General features: G+C 52.0%; 13 protein-coding genes across 13 annotated transcripts; 7 read left to right on the top strand and 6 right to left on the bottom strand.

Moving 5' to 3' along the window:
- Positions 1 to 451: 451 nt before the first annotated feature.
- Positions 452 to 1,671, top strand: BX661DRAFT_171993 (Metallo-peptidase family M12-domain-containing protein; the record flags this gene model as incomplete). The annotated part of the gene is made up of 2 exons (XM_051533747.1): positions 452 to 703; positions 895 to 1,671. The coding sequence occupies 2 exons, from the start codon at positions 452 to 454 to the stop codon at positions 1,669 to 1,671; spliced, it is 1,029 nt and encodes a 342-aa protein (XP_051390570.1).
- Positions 1,672 to 3,184: 1,513 nt separating this feature from the next.
- Positions 3,185 to 3,794, bottom strand: BX661DRAFT_184687 (uncharacterized protein). Its single transcript, XM_051536573.1, has one exon. It carries the CDS (start codon positions 3,659 to 3,661, stop codon positions 3,299 to 3,301), a length of 363 nt encoding a protein of 120 aa, XP_051390571.1. The 5' UTR covers positions 3,662 to 3,794; the 3' UTR covers positions 3,185 to 3,298.
- Positions 3,795 to 4,005: 211 nt separating this feature from the next.
- BX661DRAFT_199323 (P-loop containing nucleoside triphosphate hydrolase protein) lies at positions 4,006 to 6,197 on the top strand (the record flags this gene model as incomplete). Its single annotated transcript, XM_051538314.1, has 4 exons — positions 4,006 to 4,297; positions 4,323 to 5,371; positions 5,416 to 5,661; positions 5,706 to 6,197. The coding sequence occupies 4 exons, from the start codon at positions 4,006 to 4,008 to the stop codon at positions 6,195 to 6,197; spliced, it is 2,079 nt and encodes a 692-aa protein (XP_051390572.1).
- Positions 6,198 to 6,225: 28 nt separating this feature from the next.
- On the bottom strand, positions 6,226 to 7,554 carry BX661DRAFT_163932 (WD40-repeat-containing domain protein; the record flags this gene model as incomplete). The annotated part of the gene is made up of 5 exons (XM_051533335.1): positions 6,226 to 6,363; positions 6,415 to 6,794; positions 6,949 to 7,093; positions 7,163 to 7,324; positions 7,441 to 7,554. 5 exons carry the CDS (start codon positions 7,552 to 7,554, stop codon positions 6,226 to 6,228), a joined length of 939 nt encoding a protein of 312 aa, XP_051390573.1.
- A 1,819-nt stretch (positions 7,555 to 9,373) lies between these two features.
- BX661DRAFT_199325 (heat shock protein 70 precursor) lies at positions 9,374 to 11,367 on the top strand (the record flags this gene model as incomplete). Its single annotated transcript, XM_051538315.1, has 5 exons — positions 9,374 to 9,439; positions 9,466 to 9,523; positions 9,559 to 9,614; positions 9,650 to 11,035; positions 11,062 to 11,367. 5 exons carry the CDS (start codon positions 9,374 to 9,376, stop codon positions 11,365 to 11,367), a joined length of 1,872 nt encoding a protein of 623 aa, XP_051390574.1.
- Positions 11,368 to 11,542: 175 nt separating this feature from the next.
- On the bottom strand, positions 11,543 to 12,161 carry BX661DRAFT_184691 (uncharacterized protein). The gene is made up of 2 exons (XM_051536574.1): positions 11,980 to 12,161; positions 11,543 to 11,872 (listed from the first exon to the last, which is right to left on the bottom strand). Exons 1-2 carry the CDS (start codon positions 12,115 to 12,117, stop codon positions 11,567 to 11,569), a joined length of 444 nt encoding a protein of 147 aa, XP_051390575.1. The 5' UTR covers positions 12,118 to 12,161; the 3' UTR covers positions 11,543 to 11,566.
- Positions 12,162 to 13,742, bottom strand: BX661DRAFT_184692 (WD40-repeat-containing domain protein). Its single transcript, XM_051536575.1, is given in 4 exon segments — positions 12,162 to 12,453; positions 12,471 to 13,274; positions 13,307 to 13,499; positions 13,511 to 13,742. The coding sequence occupies 4 exon segments, from the start codon at positions 13,598 to 13,600 to the stop codon at positions 12,245 to 12,247; spliced, it is 1,296 nt and encodes a 431-aa protein (XP_051390576.1). The 5' UTR covers positions 13,601 to 13,742; the 3' UTR covers positions 12,162 to 12,244.
- Positions 13,743 to 14,642: 900 nt separating this feature from the next.
- BX661DRAFT_199328 (uncharacterized protein) lies at positions 14,643 to 15,071 on the top strand (the record flags this gene model as incomplete). Its single annotated transcript, XM_051538316.1, has 1 exon — positions 14,643 to 15,071. One exon carries the CDS (start codon positions 14,643 to 14,645, stop codon positions 15,069 to 15,071), a length of 429 nt encoding a protein of 142 aa, XP_051390577.1.
- Positions 15,072 to 15,352: 281 nt separating this feature from the next.
- Positions 15,353 to 15,790, top strand: BX661DRAFT_199329 (uncharacterized protein; the record flags this gene model as incomplete). The annotated part of the gene is made up of 3 exons (XM_051538317.1): positions 15,353 to 15,401; positions 15,442 to 15,569; positions 15,734 to 15,790. 3 exons carry the CDS (start codon positions 15,353 to 15,355, stop codon positions 15,788 to 15,790), a joined length of 234 nt encoding a protein of 77 aa, XP_051390578.1.
- A 25-nt stretch (positions 15,791 to 15,815) lies between these two features.
- BX661DRAFT_199330 (transmembrane amino acid transporter protein-domain-containing protein) lies at positions 15,816 to 17,745 on the bottom strand (the record flags this gene model as incomplete). The annotated part of the gene is made up of 8 exons (XM_051538318.1): positions 15,816 to 16,035; positions 16,083 to 16,180; positions 16,228 to 16,368; positions 16,406 to 16,724; positions 16,754 to 17,001; positions 17,028 to 17,250; positions 17,289 to 17,455; positions 17,488 to 17,745. The coding sequence occupies 8 exons, from the start codon at positions 17,743 to 17,745 to the stop codon at positions 15,816 to 15,818; spliced, it is 1,674 nt and encodes a 557-aa protein (XP_051390579.1).
- Positions 17,746 to 18,896: 1,151 nt separating this feature from the next.
- BX661DRAFT_194179 (ubiquinone biosynthesis protein COQ7) lies at positions 18,897 to 19,415 on the top strand (the record flags this gene model as incomplete). Its single annotated transcript, XM_051537857.1, has 1 exon — positions 18,897 to 19,415. One exon carries the CDS (start codon positions 18,897 to 18,899, stop codon positions 19,413 to 19,415), a length of 519 nt encoding a protein of 172 aa, XP_051390580.1.
- Positions 19,416 to 19,645: 230 nt separating this feature from the next.
- Positions 19,646 to 20,235, bottom strand: BX661DRAFT_194180 (ubiquitin-conjugating enzyme/RWD-like protein; the record flags this gene model as incomplete). Its single annotated transcript, XM_051537858.1, has 2 exons — positions 19,646 to 19,768; positions 19,876 to 20,235. The coding sequence occupies 2 exons, from the start codon at positions 20,233 to 20,235 to the stop codon at positions 19,646 to 19,648; spliced, it is 483 nt and encodes a 160-aa protein (XP_051390581.1).
- A 527-nt stretch (positions 20,236 to 20,762) lies between these two features.
- BX661DRAFT_199333 (uncharacterized protein) lies at positions 20,763 to 21,858 on the top strand (the record flags this gene model as incomplete). The annotated part of the gene is made up of 3 exons (XM_051538319.1): positions 20,763 to 21,215; positions 21,366 to 21,557; positions 21,712 to 21,858. 3 exons carry the CDS (start codon positions 20,763 to 20,765, stop codon positions 21,856 to 21,858), a joined length of 792 nt encoding a protein of 263 aa, XP_051390582.1.
- Positions 21,859 to 24,576: the final 2,718 nt, after the last annotated feature.

The raw sequence follows: 24,576 nt of genomic DNA on the forward strand, positions 1-24,576 counted from the left end.
GGTAACAAGGGCATGAGAAGTTATTTAAGAGGGGAAATATTGATGGACCACAAGAGAAACAAGCTACAATAAATAAATAAACGGTCTCGGGTCATGCAACAAAAAGACATTAACACTAACACTAGCGCTAGCACGAATAAAAGGGTTCGGAATATTTTTAATACTGATTTTGGATTTTAACAATAGGCAGGTCCTCAAGAAGCAGCATCCCTGTAGTTTCACAATACGAGTTTCTAGCAGACCCCGTAGTGCACCGGCTGGGCGTGGCAGGCGGAGACGGTAATGGCAACAGCAAATTGAGAAAGCGGTCGTTCCATGAGCAAGAGACGTTAGCAACAATGATTGACGACGGCACTTCCACGTGCAGTTGCGCGCCTACAACACAACATACTCGCTCGTTGTCGAGCCTAACCACGACCTGGTGCATCCCGAGGCAGTGATGACGCGGACAATGAGCAATGGCAAAAAGCAGCGCACAAGCATCCCCACACACGACATCGGCATCTACCGCGGTTACGTCCTGCGAGTGGGCGAAGTTCAACCGCGCGAAGTGTCCGAGAGCTTGCGCAAATGGGACATGTTCAAGGAGGACCGGTACTCTTTTGATGAGCAGCAGTCGTGGGCACGACTGTCGATTTTCAAAGACACCTGGGGCCAGGCGGTGGTTGATGGCGTGTTTGGGTATGGCGGCGAGACGTTTTACGTTAAGCCGGCGGCCGCGTACATGCGCACAAAGAGGGACGGCGACCCGATGCTCAGCAACCCGTATGCGCGCGGCAGCGAGGAGCTGAGGCTGGCGAGGACCATCGTGTACAGGCAGTCGGACCTTGTGCGGGAAGTCGACGGGCTTGGCGTCACAGAGCACGGGGGGCATCAGACCTGCGGCATGCATAGGCTTCCGGGGAACACCCCAATGAGCCTCACCGGTTGAACCCAGGCGACCCCTTCCACCCGGTCAAGATGCAAAAGCGAGCAGGCGACCCACGCACGCTCTTCACCAAGCGGGCCATGGCGTTTGACAACAACAACGATGCGGTCAGTGCCGGGTGCCTGGCGGCGCGCAAGGTGTTGTATATGGGCGCGGCCGCGGACTGCTCATACGTCACCCATTATCAGTCGCAGGACAGCGCGCGGCAGCAGATTCTCAGCAACTGGAACCAGGCCAGCGCCGTGTACGAGCGGCAGCTCAACGTGGCGCTGGGGCTCATTGCGCTGCAGATTGAGGAGCTGACATGCCCGACCGCAGTGGATCCCAACGCGGCGTGGAACCGCGGGTGCAGCAACGGGTACCAGATCAACAACCGGCTGAATGACTTTAGCAAGTGGCGTGGCTCGCGGAAGAGTGATGGCTGTGGACTGTGGCACCTGATGACCAACTGCCCGTCGGGCACAGAGGTCGGCTTGGCGTGGCTTGGCACCATGTGCACGACCTCGTCGTCGACCAACACCGTGCAGGACGGTGTGTCCTCGGGCACCGGCGTGTCAGCGGTCTCTCGCGACGAGTGGAAAGTTGTGGCACACGAGGTCGGACATAACTTTGGTGCCTCGCACGACTGCACGAGTTCTGAGTGCCCGTGCACCGGCGCGGACTGCGTCAACTGCTGCCCTTGCACGGGCAACTGCGACTGCGGTGGCAAGTACATCATGAACCCACAGCCCCGTGAGCTCTGACAACTTCAGCCCGTGCTCATAAGAAATATGTGCACGACGATCAAGACCGCCGGCATATCGTGCCTGCAGGACCCCGGCAGCCGCAGCACGCTGAGCGCCGGCATGTGCGGCAATGGCATCAAGGAGAAGGGTGAGGAATGCGACTGTGGTACCAGCGAGGAATGCAAGGCGGATCCGTGCTGCGACGCCGCCACGTGCAAGCTTAAGCCTGGGGCGCAATGCGCTGACTCTAACGATCTTTGCTGCAAGCAGTGTAAGATCCTCAAACAGGAACTGTGTGCAGGCTACGTTACTCCGAGTGCGACATCCAAGAGACATGCGATGGGAGCTCTCCCGACTGCCCTGCCGATACGCACATTAAGGACGGAGAGACGTGCGGCGGTGAAGGCAAGGGCTTGCAGTGTGCCTCGGGACAGTGCACCTCGCGAGACGCGCAGTGTGCGGCGAGGGGCGGTCCGACGGAACCATGCAGCGATGCACCATCAGTATGGGCGGAGATCTGTGTGATTTCCAGTGCAGCAAGCCATCGAATCCCCTGCTTTGCTACTACATGTCGGGCAGCTTTATGGATGGCACCGACTGTGGATTCCATGCGCGGTGCCGCAACGGCCAGTGCAAGGGTGAAATGGCTTTTACCAGTTCTTGCTTTTGTTCCAGCGCAACCTGGCCATCTCGATCCCGGTCACCATTGGCGCTGGCCTTATATTGCTGACCTTGGTGTGTTGTATGTGCTGTCGCTGCTTTGCTTGCTGCGGGAGGTATCGCCCGAAGCGCCTCAATAAGATGGGGAAGGGTAGTGTGCAGACAAATGGGCCTGTGTATGTGCCGCCTAGCAGGCCGCGCATCATTGGCTCGTTCTTGAAGCGCAATAGGGAGCCGAGCCAGGTCGCTGGCCAGAACCAGCAACCGACTCTGCCTGTTCTGCCGCCACTGCCGCCGCAGCCCACCACGCCGCCCACGCCCATGTCGGCAATAGTGCCGCTGCCGCCCGCTGGCGCATACGGGCCGTACAACAATAGCAATGGTGGGTACAACAACAACAACAACGCCGGGTACAACAATTTCGTCGGGTACAATAATGGCGGACACGTTCCGCCTTCGCCGCGGCAGGGCGCCATGCCTGGCAGCTGGGTGGATCCGTCGATGTACAACGGCGGGCCTGAATTTGTCATGAACAGTGGGCCGCCTCCGCCATTACAACAGCCGCTGGCTGCTGGCACAACACCATTTACGCAGCCGATGAATGGCCCCCTTGTTTCGCCACTGCTACCACCCCCGGGCATCAGAAACCAGTCGCCGCTACACACACACATTGCTAACAACCCCGTTGTAAACAACGCAAACAACGCTGGATTCCCAGCGGGCGACTCGTACAACATGGATAATTTCACGGCCACGCAGCGATAGCCTCACATCAACGTCTGACAAGGTCTCCATATCAAGTATTTACAGCCAGAAAAGGGTATTTTTGTTTCCTCCACGCTAATATAACAATTTTTTTGTTGTTTCAAATAAATATGTATATGTATTGTTTTTATTATTATATTACTGTCAGTCCTACTCTGCCTTTGTGGCATTCTACTAGCCACAAAGTCCCTAACCAAATGGGTCCTCCTACGTTCCATGTTCATGGCCTTCTGGGCATCATATTGATCCCATTCGCATGCGGGCTCTCGTACCTACGCCAGCTAAACTTTAATCCACCGCGGATTTCCTTTGGTTTCTCATTAACCGGCTTCCCGTTCCAAAACAGAATCCCCCAAGCCTTTCCATGGGTTGGTTCATTCTTGTACTGCTTGTACTTGACCTTGTGGATCTCATAGTAGCATTGATCGAAACCCTTTTGGTACCAGTGCTCGGGCGTAGTCTTGAATTTGAAAGCATTTAGGCGCTGGACATTGAGCAGCTCGTATAGGGTCTTGGGCTTGCTAGCAAAAGTGACCGTTGGCGGAACCGTCTTTGTGAGAATCTCTGTGGCGAGTTTAGACATTGTATAAATAGTGAATTAAATAATGGAGAGGAAGGAGGGGGGGTGGAAAAAAGGAGTGAAATTTGAAATCGAGAGAGGGGATAAAAAGATAAAAAAAAAATAGGTGTGTGGGTTTGCGATTTTTGGCTTCTAGTTTGACCAGACTGCAATCTAATTTTTCATATTGTTTTATCGGATCAAAATGAGAAATTCAACAAACCGCACCAGCAAAAAAAAAAAAAAAAAAAAACTGCAACAAAAAAAGAACCACTCACTTGCCGCCTTGCTTCTGCTGCTTCGCCTGTTTGCTGCCAGCATATACCCTCTATTTAATACATATTTGTTACAAGTAATTCACACACACGATGGCCAGGAAGATTCAGTTTGCGGATTCGGAGCCTCTCAACGAGGCAGGCGTCCAGAACAAAGCGCCCAAGAAGGCAACAGCACCACGCCGGACTACCGCGCACAAGCGCAGCGTCTGCGGCCCCAACGCGAAGCACTCCAATCTTCACAGCGCGCGACGCAATCATAGACCATATATCCAACCACCCGACAGTGGTGGTAGTAGGAGAAACCGGATCCGGCAAAACAACACAAATCCCGCAATACCTCCTGGAAAGCGGGTTCACCACCAGGGGCCAAACCGCGATCGCCGTAACCCAGCCTAGGCGCGTCGCAGCCACATCCATTGCCAAACGCGTGGCTGAGGAGGTCGGCACCCCCTTGGGCGGCCGGGTCGGGTACACCATTCGGTTCGAGGACTGCTCGTCGCCATTGACCCAGCTGCGATTCTGCACCGATGGGCTGCTGCTGAGAGAGATTCTGGCGGACCCGCTGCTCCGCAGGTACTCGGTCGTGGTCTTGGACGAGGCGCACGAGCGCACGCTGCGCACGGATATCCTGCTTGGGATGCTCAAGGACATCCAGCGCGAGCGCGCGCGCGTGGCCGAGCTGAACCGCAGCGCGCAGCAGCCGCTGGACGAGCCGCAGGCCGACCACCGGTCGCGGGGCACACACGTCAAGTTCGGCGAAGAGGACGCGGAGCAACCGGCCCCCGCGGCAGTGGCGGTGACCGACGCCGTGCACGGCGACGTCACGGGGCTGGACGACCTGCGTGTGATCGTCATGAGCGCCACCCTGGACGCCGAGCGGTTCTCGGCGTACTTCGACTCGGCGCCGATCCTATACGTGGCCGGGCGGCAGTTCCCGGTGACTACGTACTACACCGCGACGCCGCAGGCCGACTACCTGGACGCCGCGCACCTGGCGGCGCTGCAGATCCACACGGAGACGCCCAGCACCTCCGGCGACATCCTCGTGTTCCTTGCTGGCCAGGAGGACATCGAGAACGTCGAGCGGCTGCTCATTGACTCGGCCGCCAGCTTGCCTGCCGGCGTGCCCGCGCTGCTGCCGTGCCCGATCTTCGCCGCGCTGCCGCAGGCCCAGCAGGCGCGCGTGTTCGATCCGGCGCCCGACTTTACACGCAAGGTGATTCTGGCGACGAACATCGCCGAGACGTCGCTGACGATCCCCGGGATCCGCCACGTCATCGACTCCGGGGTCCACAAGGTGCGCGGCTTCGACCCGCGCGTCGGCGAGTCGCTTCTGGTTGAGCCCATTAGCAAGTCGTCGGCGCGGCAGCGCACGGGGCGTGCCGGGCGCGAGGCCGCCGGCCACAGCTACCGGCTGTACACGGAGGCGGACTACGCGCAGTTGCCCGAGGACAGTGTGCCGGAGATCAAGCGCTGCCACTCACCATGGTTGTTCTGCAGCTCAAGGCCGCCGGCGTGCGCGACCCGATGCAGTTTGACTTTATGGACCGGCCGTCGCGCAAGGCCCTGCGCCACGCGCTGCTGGAGCTTTACGCGTTGGAGGCTCTGGATGATCGCGGCGAGCTGACTGAGCTCGGCCGGTGGATGTCGGAGTTCCCGCTGGAGCCCTCCTACGCCAAAGTCATCCATGCCTCGGCCGCCGCCGGATGCACCCGCGAGGCCATCGACATTGTCGCCTTGCTCTCCGTCGACTCCCTGTTCTATGTGCCTGCGGACAAGCGCGATGAAAGCAATGCCGCGCAAATGCCTTCAGGTCGTCGGACGGCGACCACTTGACTTTCCTCAACCTCCTGCGCGCGTTCACCAAAGCCCATGGCGACAAGGACTGGTGCCAGGAGCACTTCGTTAATCGCCGGAATATCAAGCACGTGTTGGATGTGCGTCAGCAGCTGAGTCGCCTATGCGTGCGCCTGGGGATGAACGTTGAGCGCAGCTGTGGGTCGGATCTGACTGTGGTTTTGAGATGCTTTTTGGCTGGATTCTTCCACAACTGCGCGCTGCTGCAGCCTGATGGATCCTATCGCTCGCTGAACGGCTCGCAGACGGTGCATATTCACCCGGGGTCGTCGCTTTTTGGCAAAAAAACGCCGGCTATTTTTTATGACCAGCTGGTGTTCACTAACAAGCTACATGCTCGGGCGGTTTCTGCCGCTGACCCGCTGTGGATTGCCAATGCCGCGCCCAAGCTGTATGGCCGTTTGGCCAGCTCTCAGGTTCACTAATAAAAAAGTGTTTATTTTTTGCGTTAAATCAACGCACTGCTTGCAAAACTGTGTCTGCCGACTTGGTCCACCGTGTATCGAGGATTGACTGCTCCAGCCCGACAAACAGCGCTGAGCTATCAGCAGCAAATCGCATGCCAGTGATTTGCAAATCATGCATTCCAGCCTCAGCATTTGCACTTTCAACCCCAGCAGTCTGCGAACCCAGTATGGCCACACTGAGAACCTGCCTCCGGGCAAACTCCCTTGTGTCAACAATGTTGACGTACCCGGTATGTTCCGAAAACGCCAGTAAATCAACAGACCCGCTAGGTGAAAATTTGACATTCCTGCATGCACCGCGCGATCTCCCATGTTGGAATGTCTCGAGCTGAACCATTTTTTGTTGCGACCGAATATCCCACACTGTGGCGTAGCCGTCTTGGCTGCCGACCGCGAATTGCTTCGAGTTCTGGCTCCAGTCGCATGAGAAGCTGGCGTCGTTGGAGGCTGTGAGGGTTGCTATTTTTTCAAATGTGTCGCCGCGCTTGTGGAATAAAAACACCTCGTTTGAATCTCCTACCACACACATTTTTGTGCCATCGGGGCTGATTGCCGCTACAACATGTATATTATAAAAAAAAGAGTTTGGTGAGAATATATGAAAAAGGTATATGATTAATTTTAAGGACAAACAATGCATATATAAATAAATAAATGATTCATATATATCAGCAATGTCAATAGTAAAAATAACAATTTTTTTGCTTACCGTAGTTCACAGCCGTTGGGAACCGCAATTCAGTCAATAAATCGAGATTAGGTAGTGCCAGGAGCCGCACCGAATGGTCATTATTACATACTAACAAGCGCGGCACATCATGTTCTCCAGTAATATTGAGATTCGTCACACTATCCTCGATATACGCTGCTGAGTCCCGCAGCCGCCGCCGATTCCCCGCATGCTGTTGCTGATCGAGTGCTACAAAATTATTAATGGATCCACCTGACCGGACAACCGTCAAATTATCTGGCTCACTCAGTCGCCCCACCGCCAACTCTGCCCGCTGACCACCCACCACTATGTAGTCGCCGCTAATTGCCATGGACACTGGGTCAAACTCCAAATTGCCCAGCACTCGCGTAGACTATAAACGTTTAAAACAAAAAATGTATAGTTGTGCATGTATATTAATAAAAAACATGTTTTTATTATTACAATGGCAAAATGTAAATATGAATGGTGTCATATGGAAATACTTACTTGGTGTTTGCGAATGTCGTATTTATCGACATTGCAGCGGAATATTGAATACAACTCGGGCTTGGTTGATGGACACAATACGACATCTCTCAATTGCCTACACACATTTTTCATAAATAAATTATACAGGGTGCAGTAAAAAAATGTATAGTTGAGATTATCTATATTGTCTTTTACTACTACAATCCCAGCTACTAAAAAAAATTATTCTCTATTGAGGATATTTCAATAAAAAATTTTCCAGCTTACCAGTGGTTCCAGCTCGTGCGCTGCTGATGTTGTTGTGCAAAGGGTTGACAAACTCGTATACATTGACAACGCTACTAAGGTCCTGTTTAGTTACCGACAGTGGTATTGTTAGAGGTTGTGTCCAGTTGTTTGTGTACCGGTTCCTCCTCCGAGATACCATTGGAGCAACCATAATATTTAGTTAAATATAAAGTGCGATTAGTACTTGTAATTTATCGTTAATATATATATGCGTGTGAGAATAAAAGAGAAGCAAAGATGAAGACGAAAAACAAGACAGATAAAAATTAAAAAAAAGAAAGGGAAGAAAAGGGGGGAAATATAAAAAACATTGCTTGAAATCACATGGTAAGATTATTTAGAGGCATGGCTTGTGAGAAAAAGATACAACTCAAAATTGAGTTTCAAAAAATGATAAATGAAGGCGCTTTATTTATATTCGGACAATTTACCTGTCTTGCTGCGTGATGGTCATTGTTCGCGACGACCAACCCAACCAAAAATTGATTTGATTGACTTTATACTTTTCTTGTAAGCTCGTTTGGATGCAAGCAAAAAAAGAAGAAAAAATTGCAAAGTGGTCTGTGCGTCGGGTATAATCTGATGTGCAGAAAAAAGGCTGTCAAGTAACGAAATTCCCTTGAAAAAGAATAAATGTGTATATATTTTTTGTACGTGTGATATACAAAGAGAGAAAACAAGAGAAAAAAGAAACCCAGCGGTTATAGTTTCCTGTTATATAGGCATTTATCTTGAGCAAGGCAAGCGACAGTGCTAGTTTATTATTTATTATCTGTGGCCATTGCTATTCGTTCGTTCTTATTCTCGTGCCACAGGCATCCTGCATATAAGGCATGTGCCCAGCACACTGGACAAATTAACAGACAAATGATCTACGCCACCGACAAAAAAAATAAATGAAAAATGAAAACTAGTACATTTATATAAAGTGCGCGCAATATACAAAATCTAATATTACAACGATGTTCTAGATCGCTTGCAGCTCATATTTTCAAATACGCAGCGGTTCCAGACACACGACCAAAAATTAAAATTAAAAAAGGAAGGATGTGCTATATTATTCCTGTGATCAGCATAGTGCGATTAAAAGATCAAGACATTTAAAACGAATGTGACTGGTTATCAGGCTTACGGCAAGAAATTATGTCCACTTGGAGCGATCAGCCAATCACGGCTCGAGATTACTCGGATTTGGCGGACTTGGGTGGATGGGGTTGAAAAGCGCTAATTACGCACTTTTTTTCCTTCTCTTCCTCCATTTTTGCTCGCCGTAATCTTTTGACATTTTTTTCGATGAGCTTCGGTGTCAAACGAAAATGTTCTATGGCACTCCTCTAATGCTTCCACGAGATTATCAAATAAAAAGCGTGGTCGGCGGTCAGCACACAAGGGCCCAAACCCAACTTTTTTTGAAGCTTATCGAAATACGATTCTCACATTTTTTAACGCCTGTGGATATTGCGCTGCGTCTGTAAATTTTTTTATCCTAATCCTCTTTGTCTTCTTTTTCTCTTCTTCTCACTACTATCTATTTTTTGTTTAATTAAAGCTGTTGCTGGTCTTTATTACTTTATAGAGCTCGCTCACTTTACTCTCTTTTCTGTACAATCACCCTCTCCCACTTGAAAAAACTCACAACTTTTAAACCCAAACCAAACTAAAAATGTACATGTCTTGCATGCGCAGCCTGCGGTCTACCGCTGCCCGCCCTAGCTTCATGAAGCAGGGTGTCCGCGCCATGAGTGGCAAGGTCAGGGCCAGGTCATCGGTATTGATCTCGGCACGACCAACTCTTGCGTCGCTGTTATGGAGGGTAAGACACACGCGTTATCGAGAACTCTGAGGGAGGCCGCACCACGCCCTCGACTGTTGCCTTCTCCAAGGACGGCGAGCTCCTTGTTGGTGTCCCCGCCAAGCGCCAGCCGTGGTCAACCCCGAGAACACCCTTTTTGCCACCAAGCGTCTGATCGGTCGCAAGTTCCAGGACATGGAGGTCCAGCGCGACATCAAGGAGGTTCCCTTCAAGATTGTTGGCCACAGCAACGGTGATGCCTGGGTTGAGTCCCGTGGCAAGGCCTACTCGCCCGCACAGATTGGTGCCTTTGTCGTCGGTAAGATGAAGGAGACCGCCGAGGCTTATCTTGGCAAGCCCGTGAAGAACGCCGTTATCACTGTGCCGGCCTACTTCAACGACTCACAGCGCCAGGCTACCAAGGATGCCGGATCCATTGCCGGCCTCAACGTCCTGCGTGTTATCAACGAGCCCACCGCCGCGGCGCTGGCCTACGGTGTGGATAAGGAGGGCGACAAGCTTGTTGCCGTCTACGATCTCGGAGGCGGAACCTTTGATATCTCGATTCTCGAGATCCAGAAGGGCGTGTTTGAGGTCAAGTCGACCAACGGTGACACCCACCTTGGTGGCGAGGACTTTGACATCTACCTGGTGCGCAAGGTCGTCGATGACTTCAAGAAGGAAACCGGCATTGATCTCTCGGGCGACCGCATGGCCACACAGCGTATCCGCGAGGCTTGCGAGAAGGCCAAGATCGAGCTTTCCTCGACCGTCCAGACTGACATCAACCTGCCCTTCATCACTGCTGATGCCTCGGGCCCCAAGCACATCAACATGAAGCTGACCCGCGGCCAGTACGAGCAGCTGACAAAGTCGCTGATTGACCGTACTGTTGAGCCTTGCAAGAAGGCGCTCAAGGACTCGGGCGTCACCGCTAACAAGATCGGTGAGGTTATCCTGGTCGGTGGTATGTCGCGCATGCCCAAGGTGCAGGAGACTGTCAAGGGCATTTTCGGTCGCGACCCCACCAAGGCCGTCAACCCCGATGAGGCTGTCGCCATGGGCGCTGCCATCCAGGGTGGTGTGCTGGCCGGCGAGGTCACCGACATTCTGCTCCTCGACGTCACCCCTCTGTCCCTGGGTATCGAGACCCTCGGCGGTGTCTTCACCCGCCTGATCAACCGGAACACGACTATCCCGACCAAGAAGTCGCAGGTCTTCTCGACTGCCGCCGATGGCCAGACCGCCGTCGAGATCAAGGTGTTCCAGGGCGAGCGCGAGCTTGTGCGCGACAACAAGATCCTCGGCAACTTCCAGCTCACGGCCTGCCCCCAGCCCCAAGGGCGTGCCCCAGATCGAGTCACCTTCGATATTGACGCCGACGGTATTGTCAACGTGTCTGCCAAGGACAAGGCCACCAACCAGGACCAGTCCATCACCATTGCCGCGTCGTCGGGTCTCAGCGAGACCGAGATCGAGGATATGATTGCCAACGCCGAGAAGCATGCTGAGGCCGATAAGGAGCGCCGTGAGGTTATTGAGGCCACCAACTCGCTGAGTCCATTATCACCGATACTGAGAAGCACATGGAGGAGTTCAAGGAGCAGCTCGACAAGGCTGAGGGTGAGAAGATCCGCACTCAGCTGGATGAGCTCCGCCAGACACTGGCCAAGGTTAACTCGGGTGAGACTAGCCTTAAGGCTGAGGAGATTAAGCAGCAGGCTGGTAACGTCCAGCAGGCTTCGCTGAAGCTTTTCGAGATGGTCTACAAGCAGCGCGCCAGCCAGAACAACAACGAGTCCAGCAGCAGCTCCGAGTCGTCGGACACCAAGGATGCCGACTTTAAGGATGCCAAGAAGGACTAAGTAGTTGGTTGGCCTTTATTAAAATAAATTTCTCTCTTTTTTCCCATTATCGTCGTTTATACACTAAATTTTTCAACAATTTTATTTTATTTCGTCTATTCATTTTGCTTGTCGAGAGAGCCAAAAGCCACACCCAGTAGTAGTCCAAAAATGAGAGAGAGAGAGAGAGGGAGGGGGGGAGACAGTTGTGTGAATCTTCTTATCGCCTTGGGTTGAACAGCTCATCGACTGTGATCGGGCGCTTCAACGGGACAACCGATTTTTTGTGCACATCCCTCGCCAGCGCCTTTCTCATATCAAAGGCACTCTCCGTCGGCATAATACCGTCAGTCATATAATAATCAATGACTTCCCTATACACAATATACCCCATTCCCTCGTACATAGCAATTGCGACTTTATTAGACGGCCTCACGAATAGGTCGACGAAGTAACAATTGTGGATCTTCTCCGATGCATCTTCCAGCACCTGCATGAGGCCGCGGCCTAGCCCCAGGCGTCGGCACTCTGGTGCTACAGTGAGCGCAGTAACGTGGCCGTGCCATTCTTTTTCCCGTTCTTCGCCTTCAACTTAAACATTATGTAGCCCATCATGGTGTCGTCGGCAGACACAGCTATGTTGAAGAGGTCTGGCCAGCTTGAAAGGTACGAGAGGTAGAAGGAGAGGTCGTAGGTTTCTGTGTAGCGGTCCAAATTGACGCTGCCAAAGTTGAACATGTCCATGGCGCGGAACCGTCTGATTGTGGACATTATAAAGATAATTTTTTTTGTAATAATTGTAATTGAAAATGAGAGAAAAGGGATATAGAAAAAGAAAGAGGAAAAGGACAAAGAAATTAAAGGAAAGACCAAGAAGAAAAACTTTTTTTCTTCTTCTTCATTCGACAGCTTCTGCAGGCACAGTCGACGGATCGACGGGCGCATAGATGTTGCTGGCCATCTGCCACACCTGCACAATGTTGTCCTCGGCAGCCGTGCACATGGTCCAGTCCTCGTTGAGGTTCCAGCCCAGGTCCGACACCTTGCTGGTATGGCCGCCGTGGATAAACATAAGCTCGGGCGGGCCGTCCTCCGCATCCTCGCAGTCTGCTCCTCGCCAATACGGCTGACATCCCAGACATTGACGCGGCGATCGCCACTGGCCGAGGCCAACACAGTCTCGTGCTTGGGCGACCACGCCAGCTGCAGCACCTCGTCCTTGTGGGCCTCCAGCGAGTGCAGCTTGTACTTGAGGTTGCGCAGGTCCCACAGCGCCACGGTGGTGTCGCCAGACCCAGTGGCGAAAACAAACTCGGACTTGGGGTTGAATGCCACGCAGTTGACCTCCGACTCGTGCGCAACGACATCCTGCACGGGCTTCTCGCCTGGTGCCCGCCGCGTGTCCCAGATCAACAGCCGGCGATCATCGCCGACCGACGCAAATATCTCGGGATGCATCGAGTGCCACGCTACGTCCTCGACGATGGCCGTGTGGCCGCGGAAGACGCACAGGGGCTCGAGCTTGCGCTGGTCCCGCGTCACGCCCTTGATGTCCCACAAGCACACCGTGGTGTCCTCGGATGCGCTGAGCAGGTAGCCCTCCCGGTGCACGTTCCACGCCATGCCGTAGCCCTCGCGCGAATGGCCGACGAGCTTGATGTCCGGCCGGCACACTCCGTCGTTGGCCGGCGTCGACGGATGGCGCGTGCGGTCAAAGATGAACACGGCGCCGTTCTCTACCACGGTCTTGGTCGCAATGACGTCGGGGTTCTGCGGCATATACCGCGCCCGGTTGATCTCGCCATCGTGGTTGATCCGCTGCACAATGCTGATCTTGCACTCGGCGCCGCCATACCCGCCAAGCTCCCCGCTTTCGCCATTGAGTTTGTGCTGCTCTGCCATGTCGTCCCTCGGCACCTGCACCTGGGCTATCTGCAGGTAGTTCTGCTCGTTGTCCGACGTGTGCGTGCCCAGGAGAGCCGCTGGATGGTATAGTCCTTGCCCTCGGGCCGCTCAATATCGGGGAACCACTGCGCCGTCAGCGATGGCCACTCCAGCGCGTGCGTCACCAGGAGGTCGTACAGGAACGGCGAGTTCTTCTTCCACATCTTGTACTCTTCGTTTATTACCTTTTCTTCGGCCGCCGCGCGGTCCTGGTCTTCACCTGCGCTGTTGACTCGCGCTTGTCCCCCGTGTCAGAGGGCACCGGCGTGCCGGCGTGCGACGTGGTTGTGGCGGGTGTAGCTGCGTTCATAGTTTCTCGGTATGGTGTGTATTTCCCCCCCTCTAGGAGCTGAATGAAATGGAAAGTAATAAACTTTTTTAATTGGAGGGTTAATAAAAGAAAAGCAAATCCAATGAGCGGGGGTAAAATAGTATGTGAAAGGAGGGAAATTTGGCAGAGAGAGAGGAAAAAAAATAAGTGAGCGTTGCCAATAAAAATAAACAACTACTTGTTCACAGAGTTGCGTGATGCGACGCGAATAGGATTGATTAGATTTTAAAAATGTGATTACGCGATCAATCAATCTGCCATTTTTTTATTTGTCATCAAGCTCCCATGTGTTTTGTGAGACATTTTCGCAGTATCGACCAAACGTATAATAAATTAGGGGGGGTGGTCTCTTTTTCTAAAATAAAAAAGCCATGTTTTGTGAGGCTCGCAAAAACCGCTCAGCGCAAAAATATTGACTTGGAACAAAATGGAAATCTCCATTATCCTAAATATTCTTTTTTTTACTTCCCCCGCTCTTTCTTCTTGCATTTTGCATTAAGGCGTGTGGGAAAATCCTGTGACCATGAGAGGAATACAAATAAAAACTGGACTGGCCAATCTGTGCTCACCGAAATTAAATGCCTCGCTTTCTTTCCTTCTTTTTAGTCCGCCCTCCCCCCTCTTTTTTTAAGCGAGGTTTGGATGCGTACGGCTGTTTGGTTTGAGAAAGGGGCAGCCAATAGCGTTAATTTCTCACACGGCATAAAGAGTGCTTTGATCGTAGCAAGCAAAGAAAAGGTGTGCTAGAACAATGTAAAACAATGCTAAAAAAGGCAGAGCTGTACTAAACCCTCCCCCAAAAAGACAAATTTCTGGGTATAAAAGACCGCTGCCATCCGCACGACTCTTCTCTTCATCTTTCCAACTTAACAAACACCATCATTATCATCCTTTTTCAACGCTCATAAACCATCTCCAAACCCAGCTTTCAACACATAACAAAAATGGCTTGCCCTTGCGACAACAAGACTACCACTACCGCTGCCACCCCTGCCTGCGCCGGCTGCAAGTGCGGCGGCAAATGCGACTCCGCCTCATGCACATGCGGACAGCCCGGCACCACCGAATGCACATGCCCGGAACCAGCAGCTGCAGGAAGACCTCATCCAAGTGCAAGTGCGGCGATAAGTGCAAGTGCGGCGACAAATGCGAATGCGGCGACAAGTGCTCCTGCGCTGACAAGACGGCCGAGGCCGAGTCCTGCTGCAGCACCAAGAAGGCTGCTGGGGCCGAGTCCTGCTGCAGCACCAAGAAGAAGGTTGCCACATGCAAGTGCGGTGACAACTGCAAGTGCGAGACTTGCAAATGCAATGAGGGGTGCAAGTGCGGTGACAACTGCAAGTGCGAGCTTTGCAAGTGCAATGAGGTGTGCAAGTGCGGCGATGCATGCAAGTGCGTTGATTGCAAGTGCGACGCGACCAACCGGTGCGGCACTGCTTGCGCCTGCTAATGGGACCTCTTTCTCCACTCCTCTTTGACTCCTTACTTTTTTTCTTTTTCTGCGTTAATGATGCAGAATTTAAATAATAAAAATCACATTTTGTAAAGTATTTTTTTCTTGTCCCATTACTTGCTCGACTGAAAACCAACCAACTTTTGAAATCACAATGTGGGGGAGATCACTTATTTTTGCTCGCAGATAAAAAAAATCGAAGACTTTTTCACTTTTTTTTCAGTTTCACAACTTTTATTTTTATTCTTCTCTATTCTTTAATTATTGCAAATTTAAAAATGCCTTCTTGCGATGGGATCCGCGACGAATATATTCATGCCTTCTACGGTCCGAATGCGTATTCATCAAGAGACACTCTGTCGACGAGTGCATAAGAAACAAGGATCTGCGCACCTCGTCCCGGAGCAATGCAAGATGCTCGGCAAAAGCCTGTTTGAATGCAAGCGCGGACTACTGGATATGCGCAAGCGCATGCGCGGTGTGCCCAATGCGGGTGTGGGCAAACGGGATCAGATCGACGATAGTTCAAAATGGAGCGAATAAAGCATTGCATTGGTTATACCCGATTCAATAAATAAAAAATACAATGTATCTTTGAAGCGTTCATGAGTTCATAAAGATCAAACTTAAACTTAACTTAAGGAGGGCTTGTCGCACAGCGGTCCAGCGGCGGCGTGGTGGATCCCCAAGTGTCGACGCTAATGTATGTGACATAGACGAGGCCAAAAAGCGCAACAGTAATCAAGCCATATCCTTAATCTTTGCGCCCAAAGTATTGGCAAACACGCGGTAGTGCAGCATCGGCGGGAACAGAAAGGACAGCGGAATGCAGGCGCCGGCACCGACAATAGCGATGAAATTGTCGAGCTTCTCGGCGCCAAACACAGCCACCAGCGCTACAACCACAACGACCAAAGTGCGAAACAAGTTCTTTTGCGTCTTCACGACCAAATTCCCTTCCCTGATCTCGTAAACAGGCCGGATTCGAGAATTCGGATGGCTGGGAACAGCTGCAAGGGTACAGACATGATGATGGCTAGGGAGTACAGGAGCTGTATGCCCAATGTCCACATGGATCCGCTGGGCAGGTTGAGCAGAACAACGGGCTCGATGGCGTCGCCAAAGTCAGGTACGAGAGCGCGCCAATGGACACAAAGAGCCCCGCACAGATCACTAGCGAGGACGTGAGCACCTTGTTGAACTTTTCTTTGTGCTCCATGCTCTCGACAATCGGGATCACCAGCGAAATGCCCTCGTACGAGAAGGCGCCGTGCCCACCAGCAGCGGGAACTTGCTCGGGTTAAACTGCACGACTTTTGCTGGGCCGTGACAGCCAGCGACCAAAAGTCGTAAACAAACAGGTAGCCCAGTCCAACGAGAATGAAAAAGTTCCCAATAACCGAGATCGAGGCAAACTTTTTGATTTTGCGCACAAAGGACAGCGGAATATACACCAGCAGCTGCACGACGATCCATGCCTCGGCCGAAAACTGGTACCGGCACCCGGTGAGCGAATTCCACAGGTCCTGCATATTGGTCGCAACGAAAATGACATATGCGCAGCAGAATCCCAGCTGCGCCAACACAATAGAAACGAGCACGCAGTACTTTAGCGGCCGGCCGTACAGCTTGAGTGCGAGGTCGCCGTAGCTGCCGCCAAGCTCAAGTAGACGTCGGACAGCATGATCATGCAGTGCAGCGCGTACCAGGCAATGGCCGACATAAGCACCGTCGAGAAGACCAGCCCACCGTTGAAAAACGCGCGTGGCAGCACCAGGATCCCCGTTCCGACAAATGACTTTATCAGCAGGAAGAACGCCTTGCGCGGGGTTGCTGTGCCCCTGATATCGCGCGCCTGTCGCTTGGAAGCCCTGATCAGTGCCGCGCGCTCCTCAGCGCCGCCCTCCTCCTCGTCGCCACCCGCTTCCTCGTCCTCGTCATCGTCCTCGTCACTCGGGTAATCGCCGCCGGCAAAGTGGCCGTAGAGCCCATGTAGTCGACAAAGTTCGCCGTCAGAATATTGGCCGGCCGGCCCTGCTGCGCCGCACGCTCGTGCACAAACTGCCGCCTGAACCCGCCGGGTGCCAGGATCTGGTCGGGCGTGTACCCGAGGCCCCACTCCGTGTCCGACGGCGCCGCAGAAAACGACCGCGTGCGGTTATGGTTCCGCCGCGTGCTCCCCGCACGCGACCCTGGCCGTGCTCCTCGTGCCACCGGTATAGCGGGTGCGTGATGTCGCCCGACGGGAGCGTAAACGGATCCACAGGCTCCTCATCGTCCGATGCATTCCGGTTGCTGTCACCTTCGTCCTCGCCGTCGTTCTCGTCCGATACCCATTGTCGTTGCTGCCACCCAGGCTCCCGTAGCTCCGCGGCTGTGAGCTCATGGAGGGCGCAGCCAGAGGGCGAGTGACCAAATGTCTCTTTAGCCGCCGCGCTGCTTCGGCCTCAGACAGAACCATTTCAGAGCGCGGCCGCCTTAATGGCGCGTCGCTGTCGTCGGCCACAGAGCCCGAGATGAGAAGCTCTGTCTCTTGCGTAAAGCTCCTGGGCGTGGACCCAGAGACGGGGCGCGATCCCGCCGCTTCTTGTATCGCAGATACGCGCTGTGCGTTGGAGGAAACATGTTCTCCTGCTTTGCTGCCTGTGCTTTGGGGGCTTGGCGTGGACATGGTATAAAATGGTTGCACTTATTTGTCTTATAATAATAGAGGTACGAGTAAGGTTAATGCAAATACTAAAAAAAGTCAGCTGAATGAAGAAAAGAAAAGGAGAAAGGAGGGGGGTTTTTGGTGTGGTACGGCCGTGTCACTTTAACTCTCATATTTTTGCCGGCTCAATGGCGCAGTGCATCATCTCCGATTGTTGCTCTCACGACTTTCCCGTGACCAAGCCATATTAGACTTGAATTTTTGAACCGGACACGCCGCGAGAGATAAAAAATAAACAAGCTGTCCCAGACAAATCAAAGTTTATTACATCATATTACATACAAGTCAGTCCCCCTGCTGATTTTCCGGCAGCAATACAGAAATGTAAATGGATTTTGGAATTTCCAGACATTTATAGTGAAAGTCCAGATTTTTAAGCGGGGGATTTTCAAAACCCGTTTCTTGCGCAAAAAATATCGTCAAAGTCGGCTGAACCTAAGTCTACAACGGCCCCTGAGACTTTGCTCAAGCCGCCCAAGCCCAAGACTTTGTTCAAGCGCAGGCCCAAGCCCAAGCCCAGGCGTGTGCGCAAGAATCTACCTGCCCCTGCTTCTTCTCTTTGCAAGAGGCAGCGAGCTGGATAATAACATCGTCAACCATAGCAGTCTATTGCCACTAGTTTCTAAACACCTGTCAGGTTGCTATGCAAGCCGAATGGGAAGGATGTCAACTTGCAGGATATTTGTGGTCTCATTTTTTCTTTTAGTGTGCAGAAATATCTGCAATTATATATCGAACACAGAATTATTAAGATTGATCCTAAACTGCTAATCAACACCAGTATCTGATCAAAGCTGATAAACGATAAATGCGGTGTTTTTTTTAGTGGGAGAATATTATCAGCGTCACCAACAATTTTCTATATTTACTGTTCACTCTTTTTTTTCCTTTCCGCGCAAATATCCAAATTGAATTTAGCAATTATTCTCTTCCAAAAAAAATCAAACATGAATTCAACTTTATTACGAATTGTTACTGCCAATTCAACGCGCCCGCTGACCCGCGCTCTGAGCAGCCCGGCAGTGCACAACCCGTATCTCAAGCCCTTCCAATACAAGGATACAGTGCAAGTGAAAAACAACACGCTCACGCTCACCAGACAAGAGCACGCCATGATAGACCAGTTCATCCGCGTCAACCAAGCCGGAGAAACCGCTGCCGTCACAATCTACAAAGGGCAAATGGCTATCTTAGGCCGGCAAACGCCAGAGCTCAAAACCTTGCTCGCGCACATGCGCGATCAGGAAATGGTGCACTTGGAATTAATGGATCAGCTCATTGTTGATTTCAAAGTGCGGCCCACCTTGTTGCAGCCCTTGGCAGCTGTTGGCGGGTATATGCTGGGTGTTACTTCGGCGTTGTTGGGCGTCAAGTCGGCGATGACTTGTACGGAGGCTGTGGAGACGAGGATTGGTGGGCATTATGATGATCAGCTTCGTGACTTGTACCAGCTCAAGTATAAGGAGTTGGATGAGCTCAAGGGTACCATTGCAAAGTGCAGGGATGAGGAGCTGGAGCATTTGGATACTGCGGTGGAGAATGGATCGCAGCTGGCGCCCCTGTATAAGCTACAATTTGAGCTGATCAAGGGCGGATGCGGCGTGGCCATCTGGCTGTGTGAGCGGATATAACGTTTTATTCAATTGAGGGGTTTAAAAGCGTTTGAAATGTATAGTATTTGATCTTGTTTATTTTACAAGTAAACACTTGAAAGAACACTTGACTCATCGATTTGAAATGTCCAGCCGCTGGCAAACTATGTCCATTTGTTTATACGAACTGCGTCATGTTGTAACAACGTCAAACACTGTCATCTACAGCAAATTTATAAAACAAAACATTCAGAAAATTTAGCATATGCCTAATTTATCCAAGCATTTATCCTGGCACTTTTGTCTCCTAATGATTTACCGTCAAAATTCCAAATGGCATCCTTTGGCGACCTGGCCACCGTGACGTAGTTTAGATCGCCTGTCGGCCGCTCCTACAAACAACCCCTTTAAAATTAGTATCACAAAAATACAATGTTTGCATATATTCTCTCAAAAAAAACCACTCAAGCAAACAGCGCTTTCATAATACCATACATACCTTTGTCACACAGCTCGAAAGCATCGACAGAATAGACAAGCACAAAGTCTGCGCAGTCAATGCAGGTGACCACTGCTGATACAGAATGCTCAGGCAAATATGCCCATTGCTATAAACATGCGGATGCACCGGGACCTTGTCCACGAATATTGCCTCGGGAGCCTCGAACGGGTAGTTGCTCGGAAATTTGAGCCGCAATGTAAACTCCTCCCCAGCATACAGCGTCTTCTCAGCACCGTGGATAGTGATTACCCAGGTGTCTAGGCCTTCGTAGGTTTTTAAATGCACGTTGCTGAGCGTGCTGGACTGTATTTGCCTCAGCTCTGACATTAACCTTTTATGGTACACGCCGCTCTGCATCTTTTATTTCTTTAAGTACGACTCTATTCGGTATGTTGTTGTTGATATTATAAAAATGGTATATGAAAAGTGAAAGCAAAAGTAAAAGAGAAGAGAATCTTGTTTGCAATTGAAAAAAGGTTGACCTCATGATGCGCAAAATAAGAAGCAAAAATTTTGCGATATATTAAATATATTTGTGATCCGCACGCGGAGAGGAGAAAAGTTTGAGTGGGGGTGGTATGGTGGTGGGAAAAAAAGAGACTGGGGGTGGATATCATTACAAAACGGATCAGAACAGATTGCGCATAATAGCATCAGTTTGGATATTGAATATTGGATCTGGTGCTGGCTGTTTGTGCGCTGTCCATGACGTAATCACTTCAAAATCAATTGACCAGCCTAGCAAAAATCAAGAATCTGCTGCGGATTCCAAGAAGAAGCACTTGGCCCCTCAACCCACCCATCCAAAAAATTTTAATTTTAATTTTTCTTTTCTTTCTTCCCTCTCAACCTATTTTTTACATTCTTATTTTTATGTACGCACAATGCCAGATCCAAACCCGCTCACGCCCGAGCAGCTGGCACTCATAGAGTCCAACCGACAGCGCGCCCTTACAAAACGCAAACACGCCGAGCAATCCCAATCCCAAACACCTGCCTCAAGCCTAGCACCACCAGGACCAGCCGAGAAAAAGCTGCGCGCCACAAAAATGTCCTCCGGCTTTTACGAATACAATCTAAGCACAATGCGCGATACACGCGGCGGTTTTCTTGAGGAAGAGCGCTCGGATAATGTGCCTGAGAAAAAGCGCAAGGTTTTGGAAATCGACGACATACCTTATGACCCAGATCCTGATGAGTGCCAGATGTGTGTGGAGTGCGGATCGCTGGATCTTGATGTGACTTATTTGAAGGTATTCAAGGTTATGGTGTGTAAGCCGTGTGTCGACAAGATCTCAGACAGGTATTCGCTGCTGACTAAAACCGAGGCCAAAGATGTAAGTTACCGGCGCAAATACTTTTTTTTGTAAAACAAAGGGGGTTTATGCCAATACAACGGCAGCAACAAAATGATGTGGACTAATTTACTTAAAGTCATGATAATGTAGGATTATTTGCTGACTGACGGAGAATTGCGCGACCGCGAGCTGTTTCCTGTTTGGGAGAAAGCCAATCCGCACAAGTCGACATGGAACAACATGCTTTTGTACCTGCGACAGCACCTCGAGTCCTTTGCCATCAAGAAATGGGGCAGCATGGAGGAACTCGACAAGGAGTTTGAGCGACGAATCGACGAGAAGCGCGCGCGCAAAGAGAAAAAATACAAGCATCGGTGGCAGGTAAGCACAAAAAATTCGTCGCTTGTTCCAATTTTTTTTTTTGAAGAATCTACAAGTGCCAAGCCAAATTACTGTCCAGATACAAGCTGTTAATTCATTTTATTCTTCGCTTTAATTATTTTTGTTAGATCTCCGTCGCCGTACGCGCGTCGAGGAGTTCGAGAAAACTCGCAGTAAAAAGCTTAACCTTGAAATGGAGCACGAGCACACGTTCGAGTCAACCGGTAATTGCGACGAAGACGGCAGCGAAGAGCAGAAATGCACGGCCTGCGGGCTTGTCGTTGAGGTATTGGAATTTTGAAAGTAATTTTTTTGTAGTACTTTATTTATAGAAAACAATTCTTAATCAATATCTTTCTTTCGCCAAATAGTCTAATTCTTGCTGGCATTGCGTCTCCAGAAAACCGCCGCAAAGTCGCTAATGAGAATCCGGACCTTGGGCCAATTCCGGGCTTGAATAAGCTCCGACAGCTCCTGCAAAATGTCCTGCTTGTCCGCAGCAGAGTAATTGGCATCAGGGATCTGAGCAATCGTTGCCTGCACCCACTCGCACATGGTTGCGGCCGGTGGGCCATCAAACTGGGACTTGACCACGCTGGGCCCCTCGCTGACAATGGCGGTCAGTGAGGCAAAAACATCGGCCGCCTCCGACACGCTCTCGCGATCGAAGCGGTGCATGAGGCCGTATAGCAGCTTGACCGTCAGATCGAACCCATGCTTTACGCACAGCTCGACAACCTGCTCCACCGGGTACGGGTCAACACGGCTGAGGCTGCGCCGACGCTGTGATCCCGGGCTGTCCGTCAGCGCACGGCCTGAGCCTCCAGGAGTCACGTGTGAGTTCTTCCAATTGTCCTGGATCAGGCGCAAGTGGCGCTTCGTCGGGCCAGCATCCGAAGCCAGGCCTGCACGACGGCAATCTGTGCGTGATAGTGGTTCACTTCGAGAGCAGCGATAGCCGCCTGGAATATAAACGGGAACGACTGCATGGTGAAGATGTACCCGGGAGCAACCTCCACTGCGCGCTCGATCAGCCTAAAGTAGTCTTCGGTTGTCTCGGGGATGTCTGAGAATGGTGTTCCCTGGAACAGCGCCAGCGCGGACTCGCTCAGCCGCTCGACCATACTGGCAACCAGCTGCATGCACGACGCCTCGTCGATGGCCAGCGTATTGCTTGCATTGATGATCCGACGCGCCACCCACAGATATACGCTCAGCCCGGTCAGATGGAAGGCTTCAACAACAGAGTCGACGACCTGCGTAGTGATGGGGCGCATTATCACCGGGTAAAACTCGACGAGCACCCGTGTGAACTTACATACGCTCTCGGATACCACAGCGTCAGCGGCAAACCGCTGCAGGATCATGGACAGTAGTGGCCAAGATTCGTTGATGATGCGACCGGTGAGCGCTTCGGCAGACTCATTGTCCTCAATGTTCACGTAGCGCAAAAATACACCAAGCCGGTCAAGCAGCAGCGCGAGATGTTGCTTCTCGCCGTTGTTGAGATCAGGCCGCTGCAGCATGACCCCCAGCTCCTGGCCAACAGGCAGGCAGAACGACTCAATGGCTGCGGCCGTGCCAGGCGGGGGCACGGCGCTGACTACGTGGGCCAGGGCCTCAGAAAACTCGATGACGTCGGATTCATCCAGCGAGCCACTGGACGCCATCTCGTTAAAGAACTTTAGCAGGTTGGCCCAATGCTCAGCCAAGTACTTTGAACAGTCCTGGCACAGGTACTTGAGCGACTGGGCACTCGCAGCGGCAACTTCGCGCACCTTGAACCCCTCAGCAATATAGTTGAGCTGGAACTCGACGTACTGTGGGTGCTCGTAGGCCCACTCGGTGTAGCGCCCGATCACCAATGTCGCGGCGTAGCGCAGCTTCGGATGCGGCGGGAAGCGCGCAAACATATCCATGATCTTAGGCAGCATCTCGTTCTCTGTCGGACTCACCTCAGCACCCATAGCGCGCAAGGCAAAAAGCGGCGCCTCGATGTCCTGCCACGGCATCTGTGATTGACCGTCGATGCAGCCGATCATAATATTGTACGGATGAGACAGAGCGCGTGTCTGGCCGACAACCCGCACGCAGTCCTTGAGCACGTCGCCAATATTGTGGCGGAACTCGCGGAACTCGTCGCGCTCCTTGGCAGTCATCCCGTCGTTCGGGTCATCAGTCTCAAAGACCTCAGGGTACTTGACGTGGCGGATGATGATATCGATGAGTGTTTCGAATACGGTCACAGGGCCCTGCGGGAGTTGTCGCACGACGACGTGTATTCTAGCGTCAGGTCGGCCAGCTTGCTCCAAAACTCAAACAGCATGGTGATGACGTCTAGGTTGTCCAGCCGCATGCAGTCAACCATGGCGGACACTAGGCCCTCGTATAAGGAGATGTTCTCAATAATGCGCTCGACCCAGGCCTCGCCAGCCTCAGTGAACAACGGCAGTACCCGCGAATGCGCTCCTCGTCGCCCTCGATGACCAGCTGGTCGGCACGAAGCTGCGCCGCCACCGCGTTGAGCTGGGGAACCATTACATTGTCGATAGTCGCGTTCTTAATCTGGACGGCGCTCGGGTCGTCATCGCGGTCGATGTGTGTCTCTTGGATGATCCCGCAGACCGCATCAACCGCCGTGTCGAATACAGCGCTGTCGTCCGCCTTCAGCGCCGCAAACGCCAGCTCGATGAGCGGTGTGTTCTGAACCATAATCAGGGTAATCTCGCCGTTCTTCAGCCACGACGTAAAGCAAACCAAGACCCTCGTGTGCGCATCGGGTTTGAGATCAGCCTGCTGCAGGCACCGCACCAGCAGCTGGATCAAGTCGCCCGCTCGCCGTGTCAGCAACTCCTCCGAGCGCTTCTGAAAGAACTCTGCAGGCACAATAATGCGCTCGTTCAGAACCTCCTCGGGGAGCACCGCCAGAAACTCCAGCAAGCAAGATACGGAATCGGATCCGACAAGAACATGCCTGTCATGTCGGCAAACGGGTCGGTCCAGGCTCCCAGCTGCACGG

The sequence above is a fragment of the Kickxella alabastrina genome (genome assembly GCF_025024165.1).
Source record: "Kickxella alabastrina strain RSA 675 chromosome Unknown BX661scaffold_16, whole genome shotgun sequence".
Lineage (NCBI taxonomy): Eukaryota > Fungi > Kickxellomycota > Kickxellomycetes > Kickxellales > Kickxellaceae > Kickxella > Kickxella alabastrina.